General features: G+C 38.3%; 1 protein-coding gene across 4 annotated transcripts in view; it reads right to left on the reverse strand.

Annotated features, from left to right (window-relative positions):
* RASAL2 (RAS protein activator like 2) overlaps positions 1 to 14,232 on the reverse strand; it is a 396,573-nt gene that overhangs the window by 171,567 nt on the left and 210,774 nt on the right. For all 4 annotated transcript variants that reach the window (XM_043484891.1, XM_043484890.1, XM_043484887.1 and 1 more), the window contains exon 3: positions 3,453 to 3,579. In XM_043484891.1, coding sequence (XP_043340826.1) covers positions 3,453 to 3,579 — 127 coding nt within the window. The remainder of the gene's footprint in view (positions 1 to 3,452; positions 3,580 to 14,232) is intronic.

Genomic DNA, 14,232 nt, shown 5'->3' on the forward strand with positions numbered 1-14,232 from the left:
AGATTGAGGGCAGGAGAAGGGGATGACAGAAGATGAGATAGTTGTATGGCATCACCAACTCAATGGACATGGGTTTGGGTGGACTCCGGGAGTTGGTAACAGACAGGGAGGCCTGGTGTGCTGCAGTTCATGAGGTCACAAAGAGTCGGACACGACTGAGCGACTGAACTGAACTGAATTTAGGCAAGATGTTCACACACCTTAAGAAAATATCTCGCTTTCAAGAGAAAAGAATTTGCTGCATCAAAATATTGTGTCAAATGCCATGGTAAATATAAATTTTATGTGTCTGGGGTAAACTTCTGAATGCAAGATCCTGGGAACTAGTATGTGAGAAGGACATTCTGTGCTTATCTATTCTCCACCTGCCTCCTCACACACACTTTCTTCTTCTGAGTTCTTGACATTTATTAGGTTCCTCAAAACTGTGCATTTGCTCATGCTAAGCAAAGTGAGAGGTAGAAATACAGGCCTTCCCATCTTTTTTACATTCAAGTTTCTTCAGCAGTTTTAAATCTCTAAAGTACAGTAAATTGGTAGCCACTAACAAAAGTTCTTCACAGATTCTTTACATTCATAGAGCTCTTTTCTGTTAAAAATTCTCTGAGGTAGAATAAAAGGTGCATGTTTTTCATGAGTGGGTAATTCTCCATAGCTGACTGCCTCACGCCTGAAATCAAAATGCATGCCATGGTTTCATATCTGCAAAAACTGATCTGTCCTCCCTGGAGTTACTCTACTGGAGAGGAAGAAAGAGAGAGCTTGCAAAGGGAAAGAACCCTGCAAAAACAGAAGGGCTTCCCGACACACTTGACTTACTCACTTGCAGACAAAATTCTTGTATTTTCATTCTTCGTCTCTGGTCTGTCCTTTCCTAATGTTTCCTCATCTTCCTAACCTCTGAATGTTCCAGAGCTTAGTCTTTAACTTTTCCTTTCTACCTAAATACCTTTCCCTGATGATATCATTCAATCTCATGGCTTCAAACACCATCTATGTGCTAAAAGCTTGTGATCTGTATCCCCAGTCTGCACTTCTCCTTAATTTCCAGACTCACGTATTTCTACTTGTGTATCTAACAAGAGCCTCAAACTTAAGATGTCCAAACTGAGCTCCTAGTCAGTCCTACTCTCAAACTTGTTTCTCCCAGTCTTAAAAAATGACAACTTCATTCTTCTGGCTGCTCTAGCCAAAATTCTTCACTCTTCTGTTTCTCACTTCCCACATCCAATTCAATGAGCAAACTGGCTTGTTGGCTATACCTTCAAATATAATCTGGTCACTTCTCAGCCCTTCTGCTACTACCATTGGCCCAAGTTCTTTCATCTCTTTTCTAGGTTATTGCAGGAGCATACTAATTGGTTTCCAAACTTCCATCCTTGCTTCCCTAGTCTCAATATAGAAGTCTACAGCTTCCCCCTCCCAGAGTAAAAGCCAAAGCTCCCACAATTACCTATAAGACCTTTATGATCTGCTTGCCAAAGAGCTCAATGCTGTCATCTCCAACTACATCTCCAAGCCACACACAATATACCACAATAATAGCATATACTGTGAAGAGTCATCAATAATCTATCTTCCTAAAAGAATTTTCTAAAGGCAGAGATCTTATCTTGTACCTCTTTTCATTCTTAGGGACTGGCATAAAAAATATATATATATGTGTGTGTGTAACACACATATATATGTATATATATACATATATATATACAGAGAGAGAGAGAGAGAGAGAGCAGTTACTCAATTAAATATTTGATAGTGGGAAATTCTGCCTCAAGACAAATCACTGAGAAATAAAAATAGAACAACAGAATAATTATCTAATTCAACATTAGATTGGCATGTAAGGAAGAAAGGCTCTAAAACAATCTTTTCCTCTCTAAAATTTACGAGTGACAACTCCCAGTGCTAAATTTAGGAAGTCCACTCCAAAAAAGATGATGGACAAGCATGAACCAAATCTGTTTTCAAGAACAGAAGGTAGAAGACTAGCTCTGGACTACACATCTTAGTCACTTCATCTTAGTTTGTCTTTGGGACCTGTACCTGGAATGTTGGTGATAAATTTAACAATGTACTATACATTTCCTTTCTATAAAATCACAATAATCACTCAGACTATGATTGCACTTCCTGAAAATCAACTGATTTTTGTGGATCAAAGCATGAATAGTCAGAGAATCCTGGACAAGGTGACAAAGAGTCATCAACATAACATTACAAATAATGACAGCAGAGGAGTTGAAAGAAGGCAACTCTGAGCTAGTCCAGTTCACACAAAACTTATACGTGAAATGCAAACAGGCTATAAAATGGTCACACCCAGACAGGTTTGTAATATAACTTAAGCCCACACCTAAACTGGTTTCAACACATATTAAAGAAGTAAAATGGAAATAGGATCAGAGGAAAATTTGATTCTTCCAAGTATGACCCCTTGAAGAAGTGTTTGCTAACCTGACTAATGTCTAGGAAAGCAACAAATGTCACAGGATAAAAAGGGAACTAAAGGATTCAAATTCTGACAAAGTTCCATTTAGAAAATGAAAAGATATGAAGAAAAAGGCAAAAACAAACAAAAAAACTTAATTTTAAAAAATACAACAAAATCATAGAATTATCCATACTAACAAAAAAAGAGACAATAAATGATTGTTTCACCTACCTACAAAGTTTCTATGACTAAATGTCTAGGTGCACTAAACAAATACTACTGCTACAATGTAAAAACACCAAAACAACACCTATGTTTCAAATTCTTTCATTATTTCATTTAATATTATTCATATTCCCTTAAAATTACCTGACTATTTTAATTATCTAAATATCCATTGGTAAGTATGCAAAGGCCAAAGAGATTCATTTGGTAAGAAACAGAGAAAGAACTGCTTTGATACTGACATTAATTCCTTTAGTATGTAACAACTCAAGTGGGGTTTTTTTGATGTCTCCCTTGTGTCAGCCACTCTAAACACAAGCCTGAAAATAACTTATACAGGCCATATAAAATTGGCTCAGGTGAATTAGCCTAATCCGACCTTACACTATGCAAGACAACACCAGTAGTTATGTGCACAGGACACAAGCCATTCAATACTAAGTTTTCAGCCAAAACTGACTCCCTAGTCACTCCCTAGTGCCTCAACAGGACCATCTAACACTCTTTAAAAATTTAAAGCCAAGCAGTAAAACCAGAAACAACACATCAATCGACATGCCTAGGATTTTTCCACAACCACACTAGTGCTCAGATAAATTTTATCTCTGATAACAACTTTGCTTATCGCTTGGTTATAAAGAATAAAACTTTCTAATGACCTCTGACTATATTTTAAAGTACTTACTTAACAGTAAATGCAGGATGTTTTCTTCTATTGTAACACTCTCAATAACAAGTCCATAAATTACCGGATAAAAATTAGTAATTTCTTTCCTTTTACATAGTAGCTTACCCAGTTTAGCGGCGCCCTCTGGTGGGTATTCAGGAAACTGACCCTCGGAAGGAACACTGACAGTTCTCCGCAGGCATCGCCCTTTGGTGGAATCTGTCTGCTGCTCTTGTCCTCCCTCCACAGGTATCTAGTAAACCAAAAAAGAGATGAAGCTTAATTGTGACATGGGTACCTTCTGACCGAATAACATTTTCAGGTGATGAAGATAGGAGTGTGCAATCATCAGAGCAAGACAGAAGAAATGGAGAAATAAAGTCGACACAATGGTTAAAGTACTACTAACCCCTTTCAGGAAGCTTTTCTTTAAAAAAGAAAACTGAAAGATCTGGAAAGGTGAGTATGTAAATGAGCTTTCATGAAGTATGTACAAATCACATCCAGGTGTGTATCTGCTTGGGGAGCTTGGAACACAAAACAAGACACCCACACAAGTTAAGATTCTTTCACATCAGAAACCAGCACAGGAGTTCCAATTCTGTCCAGCGTTCAGTAAGGTAATGGAAATACAGCCAACCAGAAAGATTTTGCTCCAAAATTCTCATAAAAGAAGGTTTTGTTAGATGAAAGTAGTAAAAATCACCCAAATTTTCTCCAATTTTAGAAGCACTTAGAGATAGTTAATACAATACTACCTATAGACGTTTTCAGTCAAAACATACAGACACTCGCATAAAATGGCATATTTTTTCCACAAGTGAGACTAGTTTTTGAAATACTAAAAAAATATTTTTTTTCCTCGCGTAATTTTTCTTTCTGGTTGTACACTTGGAATGAGAACGACAAATGGTATAAACGATGTCATGCCATTAACTATTTTCTAATTTACACACCGGTCATCATTGTGAAGTAATGTGATGGCTCTAAGTTCCTTTTTCTTCCCCCAGTTTTGGTAATTGTAAAAAACCAAGGCATCTTACTTTGGGAGAAGGGCAAAAACTTTTCTCAGTGAGACTTTATTAGTAACCTCTATCGGAGTTAAGAATAGTGTTCATAATATCTTAAATAGTTTGGCAAACTATGTCAGGAATTATGGTACCAAGGCCTCAGAATCATGCCCCCGCCCCTCACTCAAATGGACACTAACTGCCCTTATCTGAGTTTCAGGCTCAATTACAAAAAGAGGAAGTTACAGAGAGAAAAACAAGAACTGGCTTGGGCCAGCTAGGCCCAAGCTGGCAGAAGACCTGATCTCCAGGGGACCTTGATCTTCATTATACGTTCACTGTTGATGTATTAGCATGCTAAACGACACACCCACGAGCGCCATGACAATTGGCAATTGCCGTGACAACTGGAAAAGTCCATACAAGGACTGAAAAGGGGTACTGCCTCAGTTCTGTGTACAAACCACACCCTTGTTCTCAGGTATCTCATGAACAGTCTTCCTTCTCTTTACTCAATTCTGTCCTTTTTACCTCAACCCTTCGACAGAAACGGTGTCTCCACCTAAATGAGGTTGAGAAGTTGATTTGCGAACTACATTCCCACAAGTCTCTATTTCTTTGGTCACTGAATAAACCATGTGCCATTCTATTCTCAGCACCAGTTTCGCTATTATTGGTTGTGTGAATCTGAGTGGGAAAAAGAACCTCCTCGACCAAGACCCCTTGGCCTAGATTAGGACCCCAGTGTGGGTGCAGGCAACCAATTCGGCAACAGTTAATCACAGTCTCTGATATGGCTCCAATATAGACATTTTTAAACAAATTTCAATAATGACTAGCACTAGGTTCCTACCATGCACAAGGCTAACGAATTTACATGTGTGACATTATGAGGGAGCTATTATTATTATCCCCTTTTTACAGATGATGAATAATTTATTTCTCCAGGTGATTACTATGGGCACATCAATTGATCCAGCAAAACTGGGACAGATACGAGCTTAAGTGTATCTGCTTCCTGCTTTGCCTCAGTAATTCAAGTCCTATGACTGGGTCAAGGGGAGATACCAAAGGAAGTTTTCTCTGCATTACTGAGAGTCTGAAGAGCAAAATTCTCATGTCTTCATAAGGACTGAAAATTTTCACACTATTATAAGACTAAAAATTCCCTGTTTCCTCATTGCCATAACTATAGTTACTGCTAGTGGAATTAAGAAAAGTAAAATTCTAAAACATAAGGGGATATCAAATAATAGCATCAGTAAAGACATTAACTCTTCCAAAAGCTCTGTAATAGAAAACTTTATGAACAGTAATCTAAGTCATCTGCCCCTTTCAGGATGGAAATGATCTCTACTTAAATAATTAAAAGAGTAGCGCCCAGAGGTTAAATAACCCCCTCCTAGTAGGGAAGGTAAAAATGTGTCCTCTACCTGCCTTAGGACAGAATGGAGGTAAATTTGGGGGAGGGGGGGAAAGTAGTTTGGATCTTTGAACAAACAGATGAACCTAAATAAACATAACTATTTTTGCAATAGTTCCCCCAAAAAGCCTATTATCTGAATTAATGAAGACCTAAGCCACAGAGAAAAAAAGGAGTTATTTTTTATATTTTAGGAGGGAATGACCTATAATCTTTTCTGTGGAAATTCATAAAGGCAAAGGAAAAAGAAAGACATGGTTTCTATTATCACATACTTTATCTGTATCATATCTAAAAAGAGAATAAATAAAATATATTAAGCATCTTATTTGGGCCTAAATGTCACTCACAATTATATTCTCAAAGTTTCAATGCAGACTTTTCTTTTTCCACAGTTGAAACTTAAAATATGATCAATGATTTTATTCACAGCATTGCTCTTAAGTTTAGGACATTTCTGACTCAATATGAGGGAGAATAGTGTTTACTTTTATTCTAAATGTGTTTCTTAAGAATCATTTCCCACCTCCCAGAATATTGGAAATAAAAGCAAAACTAAACAAATGGGACCTAATGAAACTTAAAAGCTTTTGCACTACAAAGGAAACTATAAGTAAGGTGAAAAGACAGCCCTCAGATTGGGAGAAAATAATAGCAAATGAAGAAACAGACAAAGGATTAATCTCAAAAATATACAAGCAACTCCTGCAGCTCAATTCCAGAAAAATAAATGACCCAATCAAAAAATGGGCCAAAGAACTAAACAGACATTTCTCCAAAGAAGACATACAGATGGCTAACAAACACATGAAAAGATGCTCAACATCACTCATTATCAGAGAAATGCAAATCAAAACCACAATGAGGTACCATTACACGCCAGTCAGGATGGCTGCTATCCAAAAGTCTACAAGCAATAAATGCTGGAGAGGGTGTGGAGAAAAGGGAACCCTCTTACACTGTTGGTGGGAATGCAAACTAGTACAGCCGCTATGGAAAACAGTGTGGAGATTCCTTAAAAAACTGGAAATAGAACTGCCATATGACCCAGCAATCCCACTTCTGGGCATACACACTGAGGAAACCAGATCTGAAAGAGACACGTGCACCCCAATGTTCATCGCAGCACTGTTTATAATAGCCAGGACATGGAAGCAACCTAGATGCCCATCAGCAGATGAATGGATAAGGAAGCTGTGGTACATATACACCATGGAATTTTACTCAGCCGTAAAAAGAATTCATTTGAACCAGTCCTAATGAGATGGATGAAACTGGAGCCCCTTATACAGAGTGAAGTAAGCCAGAAACATAAAGAACATTACAGCATACTAACACATATATATGGAATTTAGAAAGATGGTAACGATAACCCTATATGCAAAACAGAAAAAGAGACACAGAAATACAGAACAGACTTTTGAACTCTGTGGGAGAAGGTGAGGGTGGGATGTTTCAAAAGAACAGCATGTATACTATCTATGGTGAAACAGATCACCAGCCCAGGTGGGATGCATGAGACAAGTGTTCGGGCCTGGTGCACTGGGAAGACCCAGAGGAATCGGATGGAGAGGGAGGTGGGAGGGGGGATCGGGATGGGGAATACGTGTAAATCTATGGCTGATTCATATCAGTGTATGACAGAACCCACTGGAATGTTGTGAAGTAATTAGCCTCCAACTAATAAATAAAATTAAAAAAAAAAGAGAATTGTAAAAAAAAAAAAAAAGACTAGAGAAAAAAAAAAAGAATCATTTCCTTTTACAACACCATTGATTTGCTTCTTACATAAATTATCCTTTTAAAGATATTGACCTGCTTCTTAAAAGTTAGAGGTATAATATTTCAGGTATCTTCAAATGAACTAAGCAAGAGTTTTACAAATCTCAGCCATACAGCCAAAGAAAATTAGTTTTTAAAAAGACAGTTTTAAAAAACAATTTTTTCCGTTCCGATTGTCCTAATTTAGCTTACTAGTTCACATTTACTTATATACTGAATTACCCTAAAAATTGGGTATCTTTCAGGTTCTATAACATGAGAGAAATTTTTATCTTTTTTTCAACCTCTCTTGGCTTATATTGTGCATCTTCTGAAATTTCTTTTTCTTCAAGGAGAGTGGTGACCACCACTGTCTTTGGCTGCCTATTGTCCAGTGTTTGAAAAATAATAGCTGTTATGTGTATTTCTTAGTCCAGTCTTGTATTGTTTGCAATGGGAGGGCTAGTCTTGTACCAATTACTCCATCAAAGCTGGTGCCAAAAGCCTCCGATTCTCTCTTATCCAAACTACTAATATGGTCTCTTTGTTGGTGATATTCTGTCCCTTAAATCTGTCCTGAATGTGGGTTAACAGAGAATTTCAAAAATGCAATCATAACCATGTCATTCTGAGGCTTAACGGCCTTCAGTTGCTCTCCTTTGCAGTGGTTTTCAAAGAAGAGGTCGTATGCTCACATGTGGATGTGAACTGCTTCAGTCCAGTTCAGTTGCTCAGTCGTGTCCAACTCTTTGCGACCCCATGGACTGCAGCACTCCAGGCCTCCCTGTCCATCACCAACTCCCGGAGTTTACCCAAACTCATGTCCATTGAGTTGGTGATGCCATCCAACCATCTCATCCTCTGTCATCCCCTTCTCCTCCTGCCCTCAATCTTTCCCAGCATCAGGGTCTTTTCAAATGAGTCAGTTCTTCGCATCTCGGCTTCAACCACACTCTAATCTGGAGTTTACCCGCTGTACAGGGCTTCTATGTAAGCTTTTCTACAAAGGAAGGATTGTTCTGCTAAAAGTGTCTTAAAACTACTATCTTACAGAGTAAGTACAAGGTTCCTGATATAGTATACCAGGTTCTCCACAATCTGGCCACTGTTTGGGTATCCAGCTTCGCACTTTACATTCTAGGAACACCAGTTTGCTTGCGTTTCCCTAACATATTCCCTATGTTGTAGTTCAGTGCCTTTGCTGAGTTTGTTCTCTCAGTCTGAAAGATTTTTTTCTCAGTTTCTTCTCTATTCCATACATGCCAGGTCAACTCTGATCCACCCTGAGACCTAGGACAGGCATTGCCTCTTCAGGAACCTTCCCTTCTATCAATCCCCTAAGGGCAGGTTAGGGCACATCTCCTGAGATTTCTCCAATAACAGATCTTTCTCTGCCACTATACTTATACATGGGATCATAATTATTCATCGGTGCAACTGATTCCACATAAGTTAACAGCTTTACTCACCAGTCGATTCGCAAACCTTAAAATAGTTACGACTCACAAATGAATAAATGAATATTTGATAGGTAGACATGGGGGCCATTTTAGGCAAACGAAAAATACAACATCAGCCAAGAAGTTGGTAAACATACTATTTTTTTTTTTAATTTTGGAACCTGGTGTCAGTTTAGCTAGAGCCTCTTAAGGCGGAGAAGTGGGAGAGAATACCAAAATATACTATAACCACACGGGAGGGCTTTAATACCAGGCCATGCATAATTCAGGAAGCACTGGGAAACCATTCAAGATTTTAGATCAGAGGAATAGTGGTCTCTTAATTGGTCTGTCTCCTTCCTATCTTTCCCTCTTCCAATACATCCCACAGATTAATATTCATAACACATAACTCTGACCCCCTTCGTTTAAGCTTCCTTTGGTAATTGGCCATTGCCAGCAGCATCTTAATGACAACAGACTATAGTCCTTTAGAATAAATAGATTTTTTTCTTTTATTCTATCCAGTTTACGTGTGCTATTTATCAAATGCCATTTTAAAATTATTTATTCTATTCCCACAACTAAATTTGGTACTAGGGAGAAGGGAAGGATTGTGTCTTATTCTCTGTAACTCTGAACAGTGAATTCACATACAGGGGCACATTATGTATCTCCTGAATAACATAATAAATAAAAGCAGCTCTGAACGAAATATGCCATGGGTAGTTTACTCCAAGATAAATAACACTTGATTTTAGTTATTTGCACAAAGCCTAACTGCTATTTTCATCAATATATCTGAGTGTAAATACTGCTTTCTGAAAGGAAGAAAAATATTTTTAAAATATTTTGAAATTGCATTATTACTACTTTGAAGCCTTTACACTAGCATCCCAGCTTTTAAAATTCCAGATATAGAAAGCAGAGTTTGAATGAAGAAAAAAGGAGCCGTTCTTAATGGCTTGTTACTGCCAAAAGAAAGAAACTCAGAAATTAAGCTTTCTTTTGTACTTTTGTATTGGTTGCACTCCGGGGGGTGGGGGTGGGGTCATGATTGTCTTCTCTACCATTTCCCTCAGCTCCTTAATCTCTAGTTTACTTGGTCTTATCTCTTGCAAGCAAAATGGAATTCAAACGGCCTCCTACGTCCTCTTTGAACCATGCTGGTGCCAAGCCAGCTGGGGCCTATCCTGGCATCCAGGCAGGGAAGTATATTTCATAACACATAAGCAATGTCTGTTTGGCACAATTTGCATGAAGCAATTTACTGAATCAGTGAATCATTTCTCAAGGTGATATTCCTGGCAGACTTCTCTCTCAGCATTCTGCCTAGGTCTATCCTTCTACTACCTTTCCAATTGGGTAACTTGGTGTATTCAGCACGCTTCCCAGTACATCCCTCCCCATCCTGTTTCCACTGCTGACAGGAAACATGCAGAGTTAACAGAGAGCATTAAGAGATCCCACACACTGAATACATGAGTGATACTAGACTAATATAATCCTCCCACATTCCAACAGTGTCTGGCTAAGGATTCGGTTTAAACCGTTACAGAACCCTCTTACTTGATCTTATTAACACAGCGATAAACACCCCCATGATCAGTTAGTTGATTAAGGTTTAAAACAGCTTTTTAGGATAATTTTGGCAGGAAATTCTTTAAACTCCTTGTTTCAAGGAATTGTGAATTGTTCAACACAAAACTCCAAGGATAAGAGTTATATTCCTCATGATCGTGTGGGTGGAATTTAAGAGTGACAGTGTATTCGGGTTCTTCCACTAAAAAAAAAAAAAAAAGAGAGAGATTTCTAATCTTTTCTTGCCGTGAAATTAACAGAATGTTAAATAAAATTCAAGCAGCAGGTAAAACTATGCCTTAACATTTTCTTATCCTAGAGACTTAATCCAGTTTTTCCTACTTAATAATGGTAGAACACACCTGTCTCAAGACATTAAACTGTTTCTGTAAACTTGTCACCCCTTACCTGGTCTATTGCAGTAACATAACTCATCTATTTCCTTCCAATCCCTTTCACTCAATTTTCAACATGATCAACAGAGTTCCTTTTCTAAGAAGCAAATGTGATGTCATTGCCCTGTTAAATACCTTTCCATGATCCAAATCATTTCCAGAATAAAGTCTAAATTCCTTAGCATGGCCTTTAAAGAACTTTGTTCTTCACCTCTTGCCAGCTATCCTAGTTTCAAATGGGTTTTAACTTTTAATTTACCTGAATGTGTTCCTAACAAAACTGCATTTTTGCAACCACAATACTGCAGCATAATAGGTGCTCAATAAATAAAGATGGAATTCCACATTCAACAACAGAAAAGCATCTTATGGATTTTTTTCCTCTTTTATTATCCAGTCTTAGAAAGAAAAATATGTTATTACACCCATTGTTGAGAGAAGATTTATCACATAAAAAAGAAAAGACAGAAAGTTCGGCTCCTTGCAAACTTAAATTTTAAAAAATGGATATTCAGGGATTAAAAGTTTATAATTTGGATTTTTCAAAATTCATTCAACTAATATTTGTTGAGAATTTACCTATGTGTCAGGAACTGTTCTAAGCACTGAGGGGTGCCATACTGAACAAAACAGACAAAACCCCTGCCTTATGAAAGGGCAACCCACTTCAATGTTCTTGCCTGGAGAATCCCGGGGACAGAGGAGCCTGGCAGGCTACAGTCCATGGGGTCACAAAGAGTCAGACATGACTGAGCAACTAACGTTTTCAAAAGCTTATATAAAAGAGACAATAAGCATGATAAATTATATAACATTTTAGAAGGTGGTAAATAGTACAGGGGAAAAAAATAAGATTCAGGTAACTAGATCAGAATTTCTGAATGGAGATACAGGGAGGGGTTGTAATTTTAACTAATTTGGTCAGAGTAGCCATACCGAGCAAGTGATATACAAGCAAAGAGTTGGAGAAGGTGAGAAAGTAAGTCATGCAAATATCTGACAGAAAAGTCAAGGCTAAGGTCTCAAGGTAGGAACATGCCTGATGTGCTTAAAACACGGACAAAGTCATATCCAAGTAAAGGTGTATAATGGGCAGGTTGATACATGAGTCAAGAAAAGAGTTGTGTTGACTTAAGACATACAATTAAGATCATCAGCTTTAGAGGGTTATTTGAAGTTATAAGATTGGATGAGATTCCTAAAGAAGTGAAGTTCATGGACTGAATTCCATAGCACTCTCTTGTTGAGATCTGGAGAGCAGGAGAGAAATCTCCAAAGATGACCCAGAAGGAACTGCCAGAGAGACAGGGAGCAAACTAAGGGAGCACAGTGTCATGGAAAGCAACGTGAAGAAGGTGGTCTAATAAGACAAGGAATGCGTGATCAACTGCATTAAATGCCACTAACTTAAAGATTACGTAAGACAAGAAGTGAGAAGTGAATTTAGCACTTGTGGAGGTCACCACTGAATTTAGCAATGTGGAGGTCACCAGTGAGCTAAACAAGCACAATTTTCACAAAGCGGCGAAGGTCAGAGTGTGAATGAAGTAGGTTTAAGAGAGAATGGGAAGAGAAGAATTAGAAACAAAGCGGCTAGAAGTTTTTAAAAGTTTTTGCATGAAGAGAAGCAGAGAAAGGGAAGGTAAGTGGAGACAGAAGTGAGATTAGCAGGCTTATTTTTTTCTTTTAAGATGGGAGAAATAATAGCATGCTGATGGGAACAATCTAGCAGAGAGCAAAGAGTTGAAGATGTAAAAGAAATAAGGGAGAACTGCCAGTGAAATCTTCTTGAATAGACAAGAATGGGCACAGGGAGGGGCTGACAGCTGGACCCTGGGCAATCCAACCACACTGGAAAGAGGGAAATCAATGTATAAGGAAATAGTTGCTGGTGGATGTGTAGACATAGTAACAGAGTTCTCTTGAGTGCCTGAATTTTCTTAATGAAATAAGCAGCAAAATAACAGCTATAAGTGAGGGTAATAGAGAAACATAGAGAAGGAGTCAGAATATATGAGGAAATGTAAAAAAACCATCTCAGAAATCATTCTGGATTGTGCTACTCAAAGTATAGTCCAAGGTCCTGTACTGTTGTTTGGTTGTACAAGTTGTTTGTTTAAACAATTTAACAACATAGAAATTAAGAAGTGTGCTTTATGTTACCAGTAGAATCATCTCATTTTACAGCACGCTCTCCATAAACATGTACAATTTTTGTAATTCTATTTCTGCTTATTATGACTATTATTGAACTGCAATTTCATTTTTTTGTTAAATCTAATAAAAAATTTGGACTTAGACTTTTGTCTTTTTAAAATTTCATTTTGCTTCACAATTCATATTATTGTGTTTTTTTATTCAAGATGAGGTAGAGAAAAAATTGGTCCCTCACCACGCATAGATTGAGAAGGACAAGTCCAGGAGAGTTGGACAGTAATTAGACTAGGAAATGTTTCGTGATTGCCAAGGAGCATTAGAGGCTCACATGAGGTTTGCAGCCATTAGTTAAAGACTGTCAGTGTGGTGGAGTGATTCTCTCCAGACATATTATGCTGCGTGGAAGCAGAGCAGGATAGATGAGCAGCAGGATTTAACTGACCTATCACACTGCCAAGTGAATATGAGATGATGCAAAAGGGGACGGGGGCAGCAAGGAAATAGTATGCAAAGATTAAAATAAGTGATCATGGAATTCAAGCTGGATGAAGAGGGAAGAGAGGGTAACAGAGGTGTGAGAGGCAGAAAAGTGACAAGATCAATGGCCCATAGGTCCCAAAAGGATTGAAAAATTGTTGGCAAAAAGGATGAGTTAGAAAGATCGCAGGTGATGGTCAAATAGTAAGACACGAACAATTGAGAATGTGAAGAAGCTGTAGCAATGAGGCAAAAAGATTCTTGGAGGGGAGGAGTTTGGGAAACTTAGAGCCGGTGTGTTGAAGGGATCATCTCTGCAGACACTGGAATCCTCACAAGTGAAGGCAGGAGTAGTGCTGGAGATAATGATGATGAGTCAGGAGCTAAAATCAATAAGAAATGAGGAGAAATGACGGTGTGGGGTGGGGCTAGAAGATGACTCAGAGTTCAGACTTTATAGGGGAACAGGGGGTGAACAGACAGGAGGCAGCCATGAAAGGTGAAGGATGCCTACCACAGGCAGCACGGTATGAAGGCCATGAGAGGAAAACGGCCGTCACTTGACAGGACGTCATACAAGGCAGTGTCCTCAGAAAGCTACAGGTTCTCAGGAGATCTAGAATCAAGGAACTCCTTCAGAGAAGGGGTGAAAGAAAGAGCTGA

The sequence above is a fragment of the Cervus canadensis genome, chromosome 13 (genome assembly GCF_019320065.1).
Source record: "Cervus canadensis isolate Bull #8, Minnesota chromosome 13, ASM1932006v1, whole genome shotgun sequence".
Classification (NCBI taxonomy): Eukaryota; Metazoa; Chordata; class Mammalia; order Artiodactyla; family Cervidae; genus Cervus; species Cervus canadensis.